Source organism: Aspergillus brasiliensis (genome assembly GCF_001889945.1).
Source record: "Aspergillus brasiliensis CBS 101740 unplaced genomic scaffold ASPBRscaffold_13, whole genome shotgun sequence".
In the NCBI taxonomy this organism is placed as follows: domain Eukaryota; kingdom Fungi; phylum Ascomycota; class Eurotiomycetes; order Eurotiales; family Aspergillaceae; genus Aspergillus; species Aspergillus brasiliensis.
Window position 1 is genome coordinate 575,398 of NW_027137454.1, and position 18,522 is coordinate 593,919.

General features: G+C 52.0%; 8 protein-coding genes across 8 annotated transcripts; 4 read left to right on the forward strand and 4 right to left on the reverse strand.

Annotated features, from left to right (window-relative positions):
- Positions 1–109: 109 nt before the first annotated feature.
- ASPBRDRAFT_134090 (uncharacterized protein) lies at positions 110–1,634 on the forward strand (the record flags this gene model as incomplete). The annotated part of the gene is made up of 2 exons (XM_067618574.1): positions 110–561; positions 614–1,634. 2 exons carry the CDS (start codon positions 110–112, stop codon positions 1,632–1,634), a joined length of 1,473 nt encoding a protein of 490 aa, XP_067475529.1.
- Positions 1,635–1,727: 93 nt separating this feature from the next.
- Positions 1,728–3,195, reverse strand: ASPBRDRAFT_199410 (glycoside hydrolase family 76 protein; the record flags this gene model as incomplete). The annotated part of the gene is made up of 3 exons (XM_067621325.1): positions 1,728–2,294; positions 2,348–3,057; positions 3,117–3,195. 3 exons carry the CDS (start codon positions 3,193–3,195, stop codon positions 1,728–1,730), a joined length of 1,356 nt encoding a protein of 451 aa, XP_067475530.1.
- Positions 3,196–3,472: 277 nt separating this feature from the next.
- ASPBRDRAFT_210170 (uncharacterized protein) lies at positions 3,473–5,484 on the reverse strand. Its single transcript, XM_067621892.1, has 4 exons — positions 4,952–5,484; positions 4,653–4,907; positions 4,149–4,587; positions 3,473–4,092 (listed from the first exon to the last, which is right to left on the reverse strand). The coding sequence occupies exons 1-4, from the start codon at positions 5,437–5,439 to the stop codon at positions 3,925–3,927; spliced, it is 1,350 nt and encodes a 449-aa protein (XP_067475531.1). The 5' UTR covers positions 5,440–5,484; the 3' UTR covers positions 3,473–3,924.
- Positions 5,485–5,707: 223 nt separating this feature from the next.
- ASPBRDRAFT_47225 (homeobox domain-containing protein) lies at positions 5,708–7,536 on the forward strand. Its single transcript, XM_067625813.1, has one exon. The coding sequence runs from the start codon at positions 5,812–5,814 to the stop codon at positions 7,408–7,410; it is 1,599 nt and encodes a 532-aa protein (XP_067475532.1). The 5' UTR covers positions 5,708–5,811; the 3' UTR covers positions 7,411–7,536.
- Positions 7,537–8,424: 888 nt separating this feature from the next.
- On the forward strand, positions 8,425–10,509 carry ASPBRDRAFT_185215 (alpha/beta hydrolase). The gene is made up of 6 exons (XM_067620040.1): positions 8,425–8,487; positions 8,542–8,731; positions 8,785–9,942; positions 9,997–10,075; positions 10,127–10,187; positions 10,247–10,509. Exons 1-6 carry the CDS (start codon positions 8,443–8,445, stop codon positions 10,418–10,420), a joined length of 1,707 nt encoding a protein of 568 aa, XP_067475533.1. The 5' UTR covers positions 8,425–8,442; the 3' UTR covers positions 10,421–10,509.
- A 52-nt stretch (positions 10,510–10,561) lies between these two features.
- ASPBRDRAFT_659899 (sodium:solute symporter family protein) lies at positions 10,562–13,224 on the reverse strand (the record flags this gene model as incomplete). The annotated part of the gene is made up of 12 exons (XM_067628626.1): positions 10,562–10,881; positions 10,944–11,440; positions 11,490–11,808; positions 11,855–12,025; positions 12,072–12,122; positions 12,167–12,353; positions 12,399–12,482; positions 12,525–12,624; positions 12,673–12,859; positions 12,908–12,965; positions 13,011–13,086; positions 13,119–13,224. 12 exons carry the CDS (start codon positions 13,222–13,224, stop codon positions 10,672–10,674), a joined length of 2,046 nt encoding a protein of 681 aa, XP_067475534.1. The 3' UTR covers positions 10,562–10,671.
- A 604-nt stretch (positions 13,225–13,828) lies between these two features.
- Positions 13,829–15,996, forward strand: ASPBRDRAFT_160162 (LLM class flavin-dependent oxidoreductase). The gene is made up of 8 exons (XM_067619461.1): positions 13,829–14,074; positions 14,122–14,262; positions 14,315–14,525; positions 14,582–14,594; positions 14,647–14,706; positions 14,765–15,321; positions 15,412–15,589; positions 15,641–15,996. The coding sequence occupies exons 1-8, from the start codon at positions 14,008–14,010 to the stop codon at positions 15,866–15,868; spliced, it is 1,455 nt and encodes a 484-aa protein (XP_067475535.1). The 5' UTR covers positions 13,829–14,007; the 3' UTR covers positions 15,869–15,996.
- An 8-nt stretch (positions 15,997–16,004) lies between these two features.
- ASPBRDRAFT_659912 (histidine phosphatase family protein) lies at positions 16,005–17,781 on the reverse strand (the record flags this gene model as incomplete). The annotated part of the gene is made up of 3 exons (XM_067628627.1): positions 16,005–17,349; positions 17,416–17,569; positions 17,619–17,781. The coding sequence occupies 3 exons, from the start codon at positions 17,779–17,781 to the stop codon at positions 16,005–16,007; spliced, it is 1,662 nt and encodes a 553-aa protein (XP_067475536.1).
- Between the last annotated feature and the right edge of the window lie 741 nt (positions 17,782–18,522).

Here is an 18,522-nt window from a genome sequence, read left to right on the forward strand (position 1 = left end):
GAACGAACGGACCACCCGAACGTGCCGCAGCCGAAGTCCCCTCCCAGCCGCGCGGCGAATAATGCAAGTGTATTCCAACCTCATCTGTTCCTATCCAATCTCCACAATCATGCCCACCCTCTCAACCCTCCCCGCTGACATCCTCTTGCACGTCATCTCCTTCCTCGATCACAGTGGAGATGTCTACTCCCTCTCTCTCCTCAGTCCGCCGCTGTTCACCCTCATCCACGGCGACGACCTCGTAAACAAAACTAAATATCGCTGTATTCGCATCGCCTGCACCCCGGACCTGAAGCATGCCTACACCATCCTCCTGGATATCCTGCGCGACCGCAACCTCGCTAGCTATGTGCGGCACATTGAAATGGACTTTCCCGTCCGCTCTCCGCTGAACTACAAGCCGCGGGAATACGATCGTCCCGTCGACCCGGGGGACATGCAACGTCTCCGTCTCGCCGCCACCAGGGCCGGCTTCATCGGTCCGGAACAGGAGAGACTACTCAACATGGCTATGCAGGAGACAGACTACACCAAGGATTGGCAGTATCTCACTTACTACAAGTACGTCCCTCTATTGCTGTCCTTGGACAACCACCCTGATTAACCCACCCAGCACCCAAGAGGACACCTACCACGGCAAATCCACCTTCATCGGTCAAGCCCTGACAGTGCTCCTCATAGCGTCCTCTCCAAATCTAACGTCTCTCGCCATCTCCCCACCCTTCTGGGAATACACATCATCTCCATTCAGCGACTCCTCCGACAACCACCATTCAGCCGTCAACAAGATCGAAAAGTACCCGCTCGCAAAATTCCTCAGACATGCCAATTCGGCCCGACTAACCAGAAAAGGCGAAAGCAAGAACTCGTACTTGACTAACCTTAAACACTTTCAAATCCTAACAACAGAAGCCTCCAGTTTCCATATTGCGCGATCCCGCGCCTGCGCTCCACAGGACCTCTGTCTCTGCATTGAGCTCGTACATACCCTGCCCTGCATCGAGTCGCTGCGTATGCAGGCCATTCAGGGCTTCGGGAACACATCTACTGCGGCGCTGGCAGGGTTTCTTCCGCCTTCGTCGGCGAGTATCTCGCGGTTGGATTTGCGAGAGTGCGATTTCAAGTCCGAGCTGTTGTGCAAGGTGATCCGTGCGATGAAGTGCTTGAAGGAGCTGAGGTACTCGGTTGTCCAGGGGGGTTGCTATGCGGGGTTTGCAGAGTTCTTTGATCGATGCAGTTTGATAAAGGCTGTCTTGCGTCACAGGGCCACGTTGGAGGTGTTAGATCTGATGTTTGATGATCAGATGTCTCAGTTTGTTGCTGCTGGGAGTGGATGTGAGATGCGAGAGGATGCTGAGGATGAAAGTGTGTTGAAGGAGTTTGTGTCGCTGAGGAGCTTGAGTCTGGGAGTAAGTTGTCTGTGGTATCTTGCTACTCGGATGGGTGAGCTGGGTGATGTCGTTCTGGTGGATCATTTACCGCTGCGATTGGAGTACCTCCGCATCAGAGGGTACGAAAAGGGATACACGAAAGCATTGGACAAGATGTTAACCGGGATGGAGACGGTGAAAGACAAGCATCCTGCTTTATGGACGGTCCAAGGCATCGACGAGTATATCCCTGTAGGAAAGTAATTAATTCCTGTGACCAGCATAGTTACCATAAAGAATGACAATATGAACATGTACATAATGAAACCCTCATAACCCAGAAGATCCCACCTATTATCACTCATAAACCATCCAACCCGTGGACCCAATAACAATCATCGACAGCATCACCGTCATCATCCCAGCCCCTGCCCTATCCGCCTTGGTGATCTCCAACCTCAACCCCTCCGGCACCGGCGCTGGCGCTGGTCCCGGCTCTCCCCCCGCCGGATTGCCCTGACTGGTGCCCCCGGTATCCTGCGTCACAGGGGGATCAACCCGACTGATCAACGTCGACTGCATCACCTCCAGCGCGGCCATCTGAATCCCCACATCGTCCATCCCATCCCACTTCCGATCCGTCCACTTCAGCCCGCACGTCGCCTGCAGCGCGCCCCCGGTGCACGTCTCCGCCGCTGCCTTGGCCGACGCCCGCAGCTTCGGCATTACGAGATCGTACGTGAACGGCGCCATCTGCGTCGTCGCGGCCATCCACCGCGCCAGGTACCCCTTGAAGGAGCGCTGATCGACCTGGCATGTATTAACGGGCTCACACGCCCGCTCGTACATGACATCGTCCTGGAAGAAGACAAAGCTCGCGTTGAGAATGCCTTCCGTCCTAGCTCGCCAGACGGGTGATTCAGTCTGCAAAGCATTAGCCAAGACACACTCAAAAACATAGGAATGGATAAACCCACCAAATTATACATCACCGCGGCCCCCAACAAATAAACCCCAGTATTATACGTCCACTCAATATAATTCCAATCCCCACACCCAGTGCCCACATCCGCACCATCCCAAAACCGATACGTATCCGTCATGAACCCGACCTCGCCCGTCCAATCCCACACGGTATTCGCCCACTCCGCATAGGTATCATTCCCCGTATACTTAGCCAACCGCGCAGCAAGATTGAAGAAACATCCATTGGAAATGGTATTCTTATACGTCCACCCATTATTGAACGTGAATATCTGCCACCGCAGCCCGCCGTTACAGGTACTCGTATCCCAGCGCGCTGCTTGCGTGTTGAACACGGCTTGCGCCATGGCGAGCCACCCGGGACTTCCTGAGGAAGGGGGAGGGTCCGGGAAGTTTCGCTCGGCGGCGGACATGGCGGCGAAGGCCCAGAAGGATTGGTCGTCGTTCCCTTCGGTGCGGGTCTGGTTCGCGGGCATGAAGGATCCGCTGGGTCCGGCTTGCCAGGTTATTCCTTGGGTGGTGATGTTGTTCCAGGTGTCGTCGGAGGTGAGGTACCAGTATTCGACGAGCGCTGTGAACATCGCCCCGGCTTCCCACCAGTAGTATGGGTCGGGCAGGTTGCCGGGGTTGTCGCCGGGTTGGTTGCCCGTGTAGTGGGTTAGCATTTGCTGGGCGATGGAGTGGCAGGCTGCTTTGATTGATTCTGTGGATGATCTTAGTGAGTAGGTGGTTAGCAGAGGGGGTCTCAGTGCGGGTATGTACCTGGGTCGTCGACATCGTAGTCAATGGCCTGCACGACTACGATGAAGGTATACAGGATGTGCCATATGCGCAGCAACATGGTGATGGTGGTGTTGAAGATAATCTGCTCTGCTCACTGAGCGGCAGTGAGAAGAAGGGAGAAGAGAAAGAGATTGAGTTTTGTTGATCGGTGATTCTCATCTACGCTACATTCCCATTCCCGCATCGGAATGTGGCATCTCATGCTTCCATAGAAACGGGTCCCACCCGGCAAATCATCCAGGAACACACCAATGGGATTTAAACTACCGCTAAAGTTGAGATTTGTGGTACAGTGTCAGGTCACACTGGATCTGGGGTTGGCTGTTGAGCCAATGGTAGCCTTGATGCAGTGGATGAGGGTGTAGATGGGGTGGCCGGATCCGGCAACGTCGCATTCCTGAGGGTGTAACTTGTGCACTTTGTTATTGTGCTTATTGGGTGGAGGTTGTTGAGGGGGGCATTGTCACAGTTGTTCTTGGTTATTTTTATTGCTTTATTGTCTGTTTGGTGGTACTTGGGGTAAGGTGATTAGGGGTGGTAGTGGGGATGTGTGGTTGGCGGATGACACGGGCAATTGATACCTTGCACTCAGCTGCCAGTGCTTGGGAGTGTCATGACTGCGCCTGGGCTTCCCTCAGGTATCCTGCGTGCTGCCATCCTCAATGCCGTCCGCAGCGCGCATGTCGCTCCTCTGCTACCGTGAAATGACCACCCCTTCTTCCCCAACAGACAATAAATGTGTACCACTTCACACGACGCATTGTAGTTAATTTGAGTTGACAGCAAACTACACCTTCTTGAGCAGCCGCGTATCCGTCTTCAAGCGTATAAAACCAGCCATAATCGACGCGCCCAAAGCCATAAATCCCGCATACAAAATGGCCGGTCTATATGCCTTGATCCCGGCATCCTCACCACCCGAGGCGTCGAGAATGTAACCTGCAATAGGGGAGCCCTAAATACCACCCATCAGTATCTGACAGTGAACTATATTAATGGTACTGCACTCACCAAAAGATACCCTCCTGCCCAACTAGTAACAATCATACCCATAGCAACAGACACCCTGGCAGACCCAAAGACATTTCCGACGACAGTAGGAATAGTAGAGAAGAAACCACCGTTGGCCATCCCGTTGATAATCACAAACACCACCAGCGGTCCAATAGACGTCGACACAGGCCAGATGATCAGCATGCTCAGTGCGCTGAGTAACAGCGAGACGAACAGCGTGTTGAGTCCGCCGATCGTATCGCTGGCGAAGCCACAGGTCAATCTTCCTAGCGCCGAGGAAAAGTTGAATGCTGCTACGACACCAGCACCAGCGGCCGAGCCTAATCCGAGAGAGTCGGTGTACAGGGGTAGGAAGAATGGGGGAACCAGCAGTGGAAAGGTGGCGATGGCTCCGGCTGCGAAGAGGAGCAGGAATCGGATGTCGCGGAATAGACGCCTGGTTGGTTCAAGGTAAAAGGTTAATCAAGGCGCAGAAATATGTCGTGAATATGGTATACTTACCACTCTACAAATGCCGAGGGAGGGATAGGAATCCGCTGCTTCACCAGAAATGCTGCAGGGAGACCGGTGCCCATCGTGATGAATCCGAGGATACGGAACGTCCAGGCCGTGCCGACGCGAGACAGCAGAGCATCCAGAATGAAACTAATGGCTGCACCGCCCAGACCACCAGCTGCGTAGACAATCCCGTTGGCAATGCCGCGCTTTTTCTTAAAGTATTGGGCCGGCGTGATGGAGACCACCATGAACGAGATACTGCTTCATTAGCAGGCTACGATCAATAGAGTACGGCGGCATACCTTGTTCCGAGTCCCATCACCACACCCGAAGTGACAAATAGACCGCCAACCTCGTGCACAGCGAATCCGCTAAGGATCTCTCCTAGTCCAAGTAGGAAGATACCCAAGAGTGCTGACGTCCGGGTACCTAGCTTTCTAATCATGCGAGCATTGAGAATGCCCAAGAATGAGATGCAAGCCGGGGCTAAAGAGCCTACGAAAGATAGTGTAGATGCAGAGGACACCCCGTCCTTGACTAGCGCTGCCTGTAGCACACCCCAGCAGTAGGACGTTCCGATGAACCACCAGGTAATTACGGCACAGCCTGCGATGACTATCCATCCTGCTCCTCCTTCCGGAACTTCGGCGTCGGCCAGCCGGGAGGCCTCCATGACCTCATCGGTGGGATCTGAGACTGGTGCGACGGCATTCTTGGGGGCTCTCGATTCAAGCTCGATCGGGGGACCCTGTTGCCATTCGACGGCAGTGGTGGTTGATGTGGAAGTCATATTGGCACATGTAGCAGGATGCAACTACTGGGGATGTCAACGGAGGGAAGAGGTTGGAATAGACATCAGGGTGAGAACCCTAACTACCAGGATGGAACCCTACAGTGGCTAGAACTGAGTGACTCACTATAATTATGTCTAAGTTAATTTCAGCGTAACTACAGACTTGATGGATTCACCCAAACTTCGCCCTCCGATCTCGGCTACAGTCGGAATCAGCAGCGAATAAGAGGATCTGAAGGAAGCGGCAGACAGCCGGCAAGTGGAGCGGATGTCAGTGGCAGGGCGCAGAGGATTTTGTCCGCTGGCAACCTCAACTTTCCCATCAAACTAGGTTCTTCTTCTTGGTGAGCATGTCCGCGCACTATCCAGATGGAGCACGCTCACCAGGCGCTCCCTAAATTATGTGATGATATCTTATCCCTGCCACCGCTGGATGATGAAGACCCTGTTCCTCATTCCGCCACCGTAGACCCCATCTTCTCGCTACCGTCGGAGCTTCCCGACAGCTTCTCGCCGCTTGCATTCCAGTCAGATGCGACATCAGTATCTCCAGACAGCGGGCCTGCCCGCCCTACACGCCCGCATCAGCGTCTCTCCGGGGAGGCCGTGAGAACTCTCAAGTCATGGCTCAACAACCATCCGGAGAATCCCTATCCCACGACCCAGGAGAAGGATGAGCTGGTGCAACGCACCGGTCTGACTCGGGGACAAGTCTCCAACTGGTTCATCAACGCCCGACGGCGTAAGCGCTCCAGTGGATATATGTCTGCCCCTCAGAACCAGCCGTTTCTCTCTCCCATGGAACGATGGAGGAGCTCGCCCCCGGAAAACGAGGCCGCAGCCACCGACGACATCCTGCGAGCTCTCGCCGATAGCGACGTCTCCGCCTTCTCAGATAGCTCGCCTTACACCGTACCCCAGTACGCCTGGTCCAGCAACGACTCCAGCGGCTCTTTTATCCAGGGGGATGCCTCCATAAGCAGCTGCGGACGCAGCCAGTCATCCAGCTCGGAAATCTCAGTCGCCTTATCATCTCAGAGGCCTCCCCAGCGCCCACCAACCCCACTGCACCGTCCACAGTCTCGTCGCCATCGTCGGAAACACATCCGCCACGCAAACCGTCTCCAGTGGACTCGTCGACCCTACCAGTGTACCTTCTGCGCGGACACGTTCGCAACGAAATACGACTGGCAGCGTCACGAAAAGGCCCTCCATTTCCCCGTCGACCAATGGCGCTGTTCCCCCGAAGGCGGACTCATCAATGACGACAACGGCACACGTACGTGCGTCTTCTGCCAGGAACCCAACGCAGACGAAGACCATCTCGAAACAGCACACAATTACAGCACCTGTCGCGAGAAACCACCCGAGCAGCGCATCTTCACCCGGAAGGACAACCTCCGGCAGCACCTGAAACTAACCCACCATGTCGACACCTTCCATGCAACCATGAACACCTGGCGCGAAAGCCGAAGCCACGACATTCTCTCCCGCTGCGGGTTCTGCAGCGCGACATTCCAATCCTGGCAGGAGCGAGTCGACCACGTCGCCGAGCATTTCAAGCACGGGGCCGACATGAAGCAGTGGAGGGGCGACTGGGGATTCCAGCCGGAGGTGCAGCAGCTCGTGGAGAATGCGTTACCGCCGTATTTGATTGGGCGAGAGGCGCGAACGCTGGATCCATGGCGGACGTCCGATGTATTTCCCATGCCGAGGGAGGATGAAGAGGACGAGGAGATTCCGTTTCAGTGGGATGTGCCGAATGCTTTGGATCGGTATTTCGAAGTGCATCGCCATCTGTTGGCGTTTATCCGCGAGCAGATGGCCAACGGGTGCAGACCGTCGGATCAAATGATTCAGGATTGTGCGAGGCTGTTTGCTTATGAAAGTGACGATCCGTGGAATCAGACGTATGCCGATGATGTGTTTTGGTTGGAGGCGGTTAAGCTGGAGGCTGGGCTGGTTTAGGATGCTCCCTGAATTGTCTGGACGTCGATTCTATGTAATTATCTTAGCTGCTTGATGCATATAGTACATCCGGAGTAAATCCTACAGCATTTGTATGCTTTTAGCATGTGTCATTGTTAACTCAACTCCTTACGCTGTAGCCTGTTTGGATTGTGCTTACAGGCGTCGATAGGCTGACATGAAATGGACCAATAATGCAGTATGAATATACAGGAAAACAAAAGGACAACAAGGCGCAGCAACCACAGTACGATATGAACAATCCTTGAAATAACTTGCTTAGGCATCAGCGCATTGAATAGCGCATTTGATGGACCTACAGTTCTGCGCAGAGTAGCCACAGGGTAGCCGGAGAGAAGTGGTGCTAATGCTTCAAGACTAGTGGCTCTGTCGTCTGCTTGGCTGCGTCTCTCAAGTTAGAAGCCGGATTCTATTTTCGACAACACATTTATATAAGAAAGAAGAATAATATGGGCGCCCTCGCTCTTCTCGTGTCATGTTGGAACAGAGATGAGTATGCCACTTGTAGACACTGTGAGATAGTGAACGATCTTTCAGAGGGTAAGATCAATATTGCACCGGTCGCACCCGTCGACTAACGCGGCCGCGGCTGTGAGAACCACATTTTCTACTCCGTACTGCAGTGAAGTATTCAAGTGAAGCTTATCAGGGATGCGCGTTCTGAGCTTAGTAGCTCAGAATGGTAGTCTACTACCAGGTGGCCGAGCGCCTAACTTAAATTCACATTACGGGAGAATTCACGTCCAAAGGGCACTAAGAATAGGTTCTGACAGCGGCTACTAATTAGTCCGTCTGCCTAGAGATTGTAATTGGGCGTTCATTCCTTAATGTATCTATCAATTCAATGGGAGTAAGCAAGCAGGCTCCAGCGTAAGCTGCATTGAATTCTTATCGTGGCGGAGCCTCTCAATAACCGGCGGTGCTCCGATCACGCCAAGTACTTAACGCCGTCTGTGCCCTCGAATCCCTTCATTTCTCGTTCTAGCTCCCTTCCACAACGCCATTTCCATAATGTCGTCGGCCATGGCGCAAGTTGGAAACTTCTCCTGGAACAGTGTACTTATACTCCCTCCATGCCCATCAATCCTCCGTATCTAACAAAGCTCACAGATTGCTCCAGCATCCACCCTCGACTTCGTACCCTGCTACCAGAACTTCTCCTGCGCGCGTCTCGAGGTCCCCTTGGATTGGTCCGCCAATGCCAGTGACAACGAGACAGCCATTTTGGCCATCATCAAACTTACCACGGAGGTTGACCATAGTGACAAACGATATGGCGGCTCCATCATAATCAATCCAGGTTTGCGCACTACTCCCACTATACTTTTACCATAATCGCTGACATTCAAACAGGCGGCCCTGGCAATTCTGGGGTGCAAGATCTGCTCGACCGCGGCAAACAGATCCAGAGCATCGTAGAGAGCTCTGACAAGGCGGAAGAACAGTATTTCGATATCATCTCATTCGATCCTCGAGGCGTGGGAATCACCCTGCCCCCTCTCTCATGCTTCCCGGATCTTCTGTCCAGCTATCTCTGGAGTGAGGCTTTACAGGCAGAAGGTCTCGTGAATAGCTCCGAGCATGCAGAAGGCTATCTTTGGTCTCGCATGCAGGCCCTTGGCACGGCATGCACCGATACCGCAAAGAGCAGTCCAGATATTGGTCCGTACATGAATACCTGGAGCACGGCACATGACTTGCGTCATATTGCTCAGCTACTGCAACCAGATCCCAGCCAAAAGGCAAAGCTACAATACTGGGGCTTCTCGTATGGAACTCTTCTTGGAATCACCTATGCGAGCCTCTTCCCAGACCAAGTCCAACGGATGGTATTGGACGGAGTGGTAGACGCACTAGCGTGGTATTCGGGAGATCTCTCGACTACATTCCGTGACGCCGACCGTGTCGTAGACAGTTTCTTCCGCTATTGCTCTCAGGTCGGCTACCCCCGGTGCGCATTTGCTGATGCGTCTGCTCGTTCATCTGCTACTGATAAAGACGATACGGAGGCAATCAACCATCTTCGGCAGCGCCTTACCAACCTTCTCGCCGATCTGAAAGCCAACCCGCTCTGGACTAGTCAACCCAGCCCTGAGATCATCACCTACTCCGATGTGAAACGTTTGCTGAAAATTACTTTATATGCCCCGAACGATTTATTTCCTACCCTCGCTACTATTCTATCAGACCTTGAACAGCGGAACGCAAGCACCATGGTAGCATGGAAAGCGATGCTCCGGGAGGAAATGCAGCCTGCTCACTGCCTCGATTCTACATGCCAATCCTCTGCCACGTGCCGCGAAGCCTGTCAGTCTGTCTTTCGGGTAGAACTCACCTCCGGTATTGCATGTCTGGATTGGAATCAGAAATTGCTTAATATCACTCATGAGGCATATTCAGAGCACTATCTCCGGCCAGTCATGGAGACCAGCCAGTGGATCGGAGATTCGTTTGCAGATTTTGCGATGCCATGTGTTAGTTGGAAGGGTCAGGGACCGGGATCGTTTAATGGTATGCTCATTACACTTCATGTTGCTGCTGGGATAGATGCTGAATTTAATGCAGGTCCTATCGGTGCTCAGAACATGTCCACGCCCATTCTTTTTGTCAGCAATTCGTTGGATCCAGTGACTCCACTTCATGAGTATGTCCCATATCAAGTATCTTGATTTGTCGCATGCTGACCAATTCGTAGTGCCCATGCTATGTCCGCCTTATTCAATCGGTCCGTGGTGCTAGAGCAGCACGCTGAAGGTGTATGTTCATCCCATTATCACTCGTATATCCTTTCGGGCTTAACTGACATCTGCTGTAGCATTGCTCTTATGCTTCCCGTTCGGCCTGTACGGAGCGACATATTAAAAAGTACTTTCGAACTGGAGAGGTGCCGCAAGAAGGGACGCGTTGTGAGACGGAAATACGTCCTTTTGCGGCAGAGCAAGTGTCTAGTCGGTCTTTCTTGATGGAAGAAGAGAAAACGGAATTGTGATTTCTCTAATCCCCTACATAGTCTTACATACCAATAATACAGGTTCTTTGTAGGTGCCTTGGAAATAATCGAAGAACAACTAAGAGGGCTACCTCGTAGTTCAGATTTTAGTTGTTGGGCGTTTATTATAGTATAAGGGGCGTAGACTTGTATACAGAGTCTCTTAAGGTCTCTGAACTCTGCAAGTTCTGCACAGGTAGAATCCGTGAGCGTCTCTATGATAGCGAAACTTCCACAAACCGACACAACGGTCAAGACTTCTCATCCACTCTAAAAACCTCAGGAGAATCATTGACCGTTGATATAAATGACGGAGAGGAGACTGTGTCTTTCCTCCCACGCAGCGCGCGAGATATCTGCACCATCTGCTGCATCCCCCCATCGAGAATCGGATAGAATATCGCCACGAGCATGGTGATCCACAGCCAGATAATCCCCACAACAACCCAAGCAGTGAAGAACTAGAAAACTAATTAGCAACTCACCGATATCCATACAAGGATCAATGGCGACGAATACTCACTCCCTTCCCAAAAACATACTTCGATCCGTACATCGGCAACGGCCACAATACCCAATGGCCCAAGAAAGTCGCAACGGACCAAAACGCAGCAATGCGGCCCCATCTCTTTAGCTCTTGGGGATCGAACGAGGACCGAGGTCGCTGTTCTTCACTGCCGTGGTCATTCACCGTGCCATCGCTATCACTATCGAGTCGATCGAGTCCCAGCTTCTCCTTGCGGAATTCCGCCCAGTCATACCTTTGCGGTTTGACCAAGGTGATCACGACGGAGTACACGATCGGCGAGAACGCAGATGCCACAGTTCCATATACACAGGGTAGAATCTGCCCGGTTGAGCTAACAGACACGGCACCGTAGAAGTGCTGTGCTGTGCCAAGCCACACGCCGATGCCAGTTGCCATTCCTAATATCGGGAAGAGGATAGCGGCTGCTTTGCTCTGGCGACGCCAGAGGATGGTGAATGCCATAGGGAAGATGCCAGGGCATGTTACCACACCTTTATTCATTAGCATTTGCAACCGAGCTGAAATGAAGTGGAGGCTTACCGAGCATATATAGTGTCCAGCCGAGGTCAATACCGACGTAATGGAGCATAGTGCTGAACCCGGCAGAGAAAGCAGCAAAGAAAATGACACCGAAGTGACTGGCACGGATAATGTCCCTGTCTGATGCGGCTTTGTTGATGTATTCTCGGTACACATCGAAGCTGAGGATGGAGCTGACGGCGATGACTTGCGCGGAGAGGGTCGAAGTCACTGCCATGAAGGTGATGAGAAGGACTGCGGCCGCCCCACCCTTCCCTGCGATGGTCATGGCTGCGTATGGAAGGACGAGACCGTTACTGACTTCCACGGAGGTCATGCGCTTCGCTGGTTAGCATCTTTTAGTACTAAAGGTGAGCAGTACTTACCCGGGGATATGTCGGGAAGGAAGATGTGTTCTCGAGGCCCAAGGCAAGAGAGCTCATTATAGTACCTAGTGCCCAGGGGATGGCAAAGTAGGCAATTCCCCCGATGGTGTAGCCTGGTACTACTGAGGAGGGGGCAGCGGAGAAGGCCTTGATGAAGTAGCTGGTGTCCATCTGGCAGAAACGTTAGTTTAATTAGAGATCGGTGTGTCATACTTACGATCACTAGGCCGAAGTTGGAGCAAATGTGAAGGATTCCAAACAGGATAGCCTGGGACTGTTAGTGATGTCGACAATATGGAGTATGATACGTACACCCTTAGAAGTCATTGTCAAGTACGTCCCATCTTGATTTCCAGACACGGGGTGGCGCTGTGCAGCGGCTTGGACGAGCTCGTATAATTTGCCGATAGAGCCGACCTCTTCAAAGGTGAATGCTTTAATGGAGAGATAGCAGGCAATGATGAGAATGATGGCAGTGTGAAAGTAGTCCGTCAGGAATCTTCTCTGGTCAGTATAGTATACACCTTCTTGGCTGAGAACTTACGTGGCTTTGATGCCACCTACAAAGGTGTACACGGTCACGCCGACTGGCAACAAGAACGTTGCAGCAATGATATGCATTCCGGTTCTAGAAGGTCAGTCAGGCTCGTCAGTTTGGTGGGATACTCACATGGCGGATATAACAGCAGCAGCGCCCAATAGCATGTTAGCGCAGGCAAATATGTTGTTAATCAGGCACAGGGTCATAAAGACCACATGCGCAATGCGACCTGAACGCATCAGCATCATGTCAACAAGTATACTTCTGGGCAGCCTACCATATCGAATGCGGACCACTTCAAGCGAGGTGTGTGCATCCGGAATCTTTCTCTTGCAGGATATCCCGATCAAGGCGAAAAAGACGATCATAGGACTGCATCCTGCGGCGAACCAGAAGGGACCAGCCACACCGTAATCATACCCGACAAATGATGCTCCTAGCATGGCTGTTGTCCATAACCAGGACTGTTCACTTAGCTGAGATCTACAACGCCACCGAGGGTAGAATCATACCGAAATCACTGCTGATGCTGTCAAGCCTGTTCGGACAGTGCGATTGGCCGTCATGAACCTGGAAGATTAGCAGGTAAAAGACCATAACGGTGATCTGACATACATCTCTGTCTTTTTGTTGTCTTCGCCTGTTGTCTTCTTGAGAATCTTGGTGATGACCATCATCACTGCTTGGTCAGCTGCATTTCTCGTCTGTCTTGGGGTGACATACCACCGGCGATGATGAGCCCTAGCACCACGACAATAACATATCCAACAGCCTGAGACAGTGGCGGTTGCACTGATGCTCCTGCTGCACGAGCTTGAATCTCTGCCATTGTGTTAAGAAATCACAGCAGACAATGCAGCATTCAACTAGCAGCAGAAGACAAGACTGACTATGTGGAGGCACCCCGGCAGATGTACTTTAAAAGATCTACATCACAGCACACATTGCCGGTACAATCACGCTATTTGCCGATCATTGTATCCTACTGCGAACATTGTGTTCTCTGATGATACGATAGCCTATGCATATGAGGTGCTTTGACCGGGTTCCAAGATCCTGGGGATAAAATAACTAGATTTAAAGTTACTCGGCCGATACACGTGCATGATTTTCCGCATAGTGTAAGATCAATAAAGTTAAGATATTGCGTGACAGCGACGATTGTTGGCGGAACAGGACCAAAGATAGGGCAGGGGGTGGATGCCCCGGGAGCCCGATTTGGCCTGTGCCAAGTTCCCTTCAACCTACCGAGGCCGTTTGAATCTCAACCATAGATCGTCGAGTCCAGTTTTCAGATAAGGAGATTCATGATGATCCCTGCTCTTATTTGGGGATTGTATTGAAGATGTGATCCTGGTGCATGGGTGACCCCTCATCTTCCTATCACGTCATCCCGGCCCACTGTGATGCTAGAAATATCCCCTCCGCGAGGTCTGAATTGCACTCATATGGCACATACTTATTCGATCGGTTGGTATCTCTGGCCAGAAAGCTAAGCTCTACAATTATTGTGCCCTTTTCTGTAGTTCGGAGAATCAACCTTTACAGATCCGAAAAGCACAAATAAACACCTCCAATACAACACCAAGCTAAGCCTACAGATTTATGCACAATGGCTACCGACAACTCTACATCTCGACCCCGCAAACAACTAATCCTCAATGCCTTTGTGGAAATGTGTACGTACTTCTCAATTCACTTCCCAATTATTGCTAACACGTTCCAGGCAGTGGCCACCAGTCCCCAGGGCTATGGCGACACCCAGAGGACGAATCGCACCGATTCAACGACATCGACCACTGGACCGAGCTTGCAAAGCTCCTCGAATCCGCCAAGTTCCACGGCATCTTCATCGCAGACGTCCTAGGTATATCCACACCCCCTTCTAACTACAAAAATATATGTACTAATCTCCCCAGGCGGCTACGACGTATATAAAGGCCCCCGCAACCTCGAGCCCGCCATTGTCTCTGGCGCGCAATGGCCCGTCAACGAACCGTTAGCTGTCGTACCTGCCATGGCAGCAGTGACACAGAATATCGGCTTCGGAGTGACCGTCACAACGACCTATGAGCAGCCGTATCATCTTGCGCGTCGTCTGTCTACCATTGATCATCTCACCAAGGGACGGTAAGTACCCCTGCTATTAGCATCGCGGTCATCACCGATACTAAAACCAAGGACAGGATAGGATGGAACGTAAGCACCCACTCACCCAGCTAACAATTCAACCAAAACTAAGAACACCCAGATCGTAACCGGCTATCTCGACTCCGCGGCCCGTAACCTGGGCCACACCCAGCAACCCCAGGTAACCTACCCAACCCCCCAAGAACCACACCCCAACACTAACATACTAACCACCACAGCACGACGACCGCTACGCCCAAGCAGAAGAATACATCAAAGTAACCTACAAACTCTGGGAATCCTCCTGGCGGTCCGACGCGGTCATCCTTGACCGCACGCGGGGAATCTACACGGACCCAACACTCGTCCGCGAAATCAACCACACAGGCAAATACTTCAGCGTCCCCGGCCCTCACATCTGCCAACCCAGTCCACAGCGCACCCCTGTGATCCTCCAAGCAGGGACATCCAAAGCCGGCAAGGCGTTCGCGGCACAACATGCGGAGGCGATCTTCGTGGCGGGACATAGTCCGTCCGTAGTGGCGAAGAATATTGCCGAGATCCGGGAGACGGCGAAGACGCAGTTTGGACGGGATCCGACGAGTATTAAGTTTCTGGCGTTGTTGTGTCCGGTGCTGGGGAGGACGGAAGAGGAGGCGCAGGAGAAGTTTAGGTATTTTCGAAGTCTGGGGTCGATTGATGGGGCGTTGGCGCTGTTTGGTGGGTGGACGGGGATTGATTTGGATCGGTATGGCGAGGATGAGGAGTTGAGACATGTCGAAAGTAATGCTATTCGGTATGTATCTCTCTCTCTCTCTCTTTCTCTTTCGCTTTCTTTTTGTGATGGTGGTCGTGGTACAGCGGGAGATATGCTAATGAGGCATAGGTCTGCGGTTGAGGGTTGGTCCAAGGCTACGCCCGAGGTCGAGAAATGGACCAAGGCTACGGTGGGTCAGCATATTACGGTGGGTGGATTGGGTGCGACTCCTGTGGGTACGCCGCAGCAGGTGGCGGATGAGATGGAACGGTGGGTGAATGAGGCTGATGTTGATGGGTTTAATTTGGTGAGTTGATATACAGAGTGGAGTGTGTGTGTGCTTGGCTAACAGTTGCAGGCGTATGCTATCAAACCTGGTTCGTTCAAGGATATCATCGACCTGTTGATCCCGGAGCTGCGCAAGAGAGGCCTCTTCTGGGATGACTACGCCGTGAAGAAGGGAACGTACCGCGAGAACCTCTATGGCAAGGAAGGACAGAGTGGCCCGCCGGCTGATCATCCGGCTGCAAAGTATCGCTGGCATGCAGGCGTTGAGGCGGCAGATCATCCAGTTCCGGATAACTGATTAAATACGACAAAATATGATCACTTTGAAAAATTCCAGACTCTTCCTGTTTTAAGATACTGAATGAGCATACCACACTAGCTTCTGTACCCTCTACCTCTCACACTATAATACATCATTCAAAAGGGATCCATCCTCATACAGGAACACCATCAGTAACACTCCCATACTCCGTCACCGTCCAATTTCCAAAACAAGCATACTCAAACTGAGACCTCTCCAAACTCTTCTTCTGAACATCCATAAAGGTAGCAAGCTCACACCATCCATCATCACGATACTCACACTCCTCAAAGCTAGAATGCAGTGGCAATGTACGCTGATTCTGCAAAAAGTGAACATAAAACGTCTCCCCAGTCCCATCAACATAGACATTACTGCTCTGATCACCCGCAGGACGCGTCGCAGCGACTTTATGCGGCGCCTTAATAATCTCAATATTTGTCCGTCCACCAAACGGAACAATCTTACTCGCTTTGAACTGCTGATACAGCGGGGGCCCAGTGGGAGGCAGATACTGGGCGAATTGTCTGAATCCAAACGCAGTCAGAACGGCAACGATACCCGCATCGTGCGAAAAGTCAAGGTACAGATTCTGATCCGTGGGGAATGTGACCGGGTTAGTGTCCAGCGTCATGTTGGCATTTGTGCCCGTCGTCTGGAGTAAGTGGCCCTCTACTCTGGCAAGAAATTCCTCCACCCAGGCGATTCCCTGCGCGCGACCCGCAGGACAGGCGAATCCCACCATGTTGGCGAATTCAAGGTCGAAGGCGTAGCCGAAGTTCTCGAATTCTTCAAAGGTGAAGAGCTGGCAGAATTGGCTGTAGCCGTAGCTGATGGTTTCGTAGGCGCACATGTCCTGTGCGTTGAAGCTGTCGGTGGTGGTCCAGTTGTAGGAGCCGGTGAGGGTGCGGAGCGCGTCGGTGCGTTCTTTCAGGTAGATGTTCTTCCATGTGGATAAAGGGGTGGTGGCGTTGTATGCCATGTACTCGAGTGCTCGGGTGCAGGAGTAGGTCCCGATGAGGGAGTTGTTGTAGCCAACATCTTCTATCATCGGTAGGAGATTGGCCTTTTCGGTCCATTCGAGGCCGAAGAAACCGGCGAGAAAGTTCTCCGCGGATTTGAGCATGCGGTCTTGAGGAGTGGTGCGCGCCACGAGCTTGTGGGGTGAGCTGGCATTGTAGAGGTGTCCGTAGTTATAGAAGTTTAGGACACCGCTGTCGTAGAGTTCTTGGCGACCCTTGGGGACGAGGATCTCCAGACCTAGGCCGTAGTCCCAGTCGTTCAGGAAAGAGAGTGCTCCGGTGAAGTTGTTGCCAGTGGCAGTGGAGTTGATGATTTTCTGGGCCCATGCAGCTAGACCTTCCGAGGAGGAAGGATAACGGGAACCGTGACGATGAATCATGTGCATCTGCGTAATGTTGGATCCTTTGGGGAGAGGATATCCATCAACTCCGAAGCCATCCGGTACATGATAGGGACTGTATGGTTAGTTTTGAGGCCAATATAGAGTAATATGAACCAGTCTGGAAGTGGATGCGGTTTACCTCAAGTTGCCCATGTAATGAAATATATTGCGACCATCAGCACCCTTAATCGGCTCACTTGTTTCCAACGGATCACTGGGTGACAGAGTCTTTTGTCCAAACGGAGCAGGGTTTGTTTCGGCTAAGAAGGGAGCAACGCCGGTTGCAGTCGTGCCTTTGAGGTCAGCTAGATCAAGGTTAACAAAAGGCGAACGACTACATACCCTGATAGCTCTCAGGCGTGGTCTGGAACCAATCAACTGTGGTTGTGGTAGCTGAAGGACTGGCAGTCAGCGGAGTAGCAGTCTGCGAACGAGCGTCAATGGCGGCAGCATCGGCTAGCGAGGCTACCGCCAGTATAGACAAAGTCGAGATAGTCGCGTGCATGTTGATACCTATACTAGGTCTAGCTTCCACACTTCACTTACAAGATATACCAGCAAGGATAATGACGGGCAGGTGGGTGGAATGCCAATTTGTAGGCATGCCATGCTAAGCAGTACACATGCACATCACTGTCTTGTGCATTATTGTGTATATGGCATGCTCAGACACGATGTGAAGTGTACCATCAGTTGCAAAGCATTGACGCACGTGGGCATCTGTTTTATTCAGATAGCTATATGTACAGGGCGTCCGGCATCGGCTACGGCCATTATCTCGCTTAGATGGGGTGGAGACACAAGTCGTACTCCAAACGGGATACGATCCCTTTCCCCGGATCCTGCAGTCAATATGCGTCAGCTATTCGACGTTATAAGATGGATACCTTCCAATTCAAGTTCTGCCAGTGTCATCGGCAATCAGGGCAGGCACGTGGGCTGACCGAGTGGTGGCTATTAACTCACTATCTGCTAGTGAGATTTAGGGTCTCGGCATCCGCTATCGAGGTTGTAGTATAACTTGCATTTGGGCATGTATGTCTGACGAGTACATGCGCTTTCTAATCATAATTTAGGCAGGACCTAGCTATATCATAGCCTGGATAAATTGTCTACTGCTACTAGGTGACGCGCAAAATCCTTTGATAGAATTGTCGCACCGCTGATTCTTACGCTAACCGAGACTCCGATTTTTCTATGGGACGTCGTGGATGTGAAGAAGGATGAGCTTATTCGGACCCCTTTA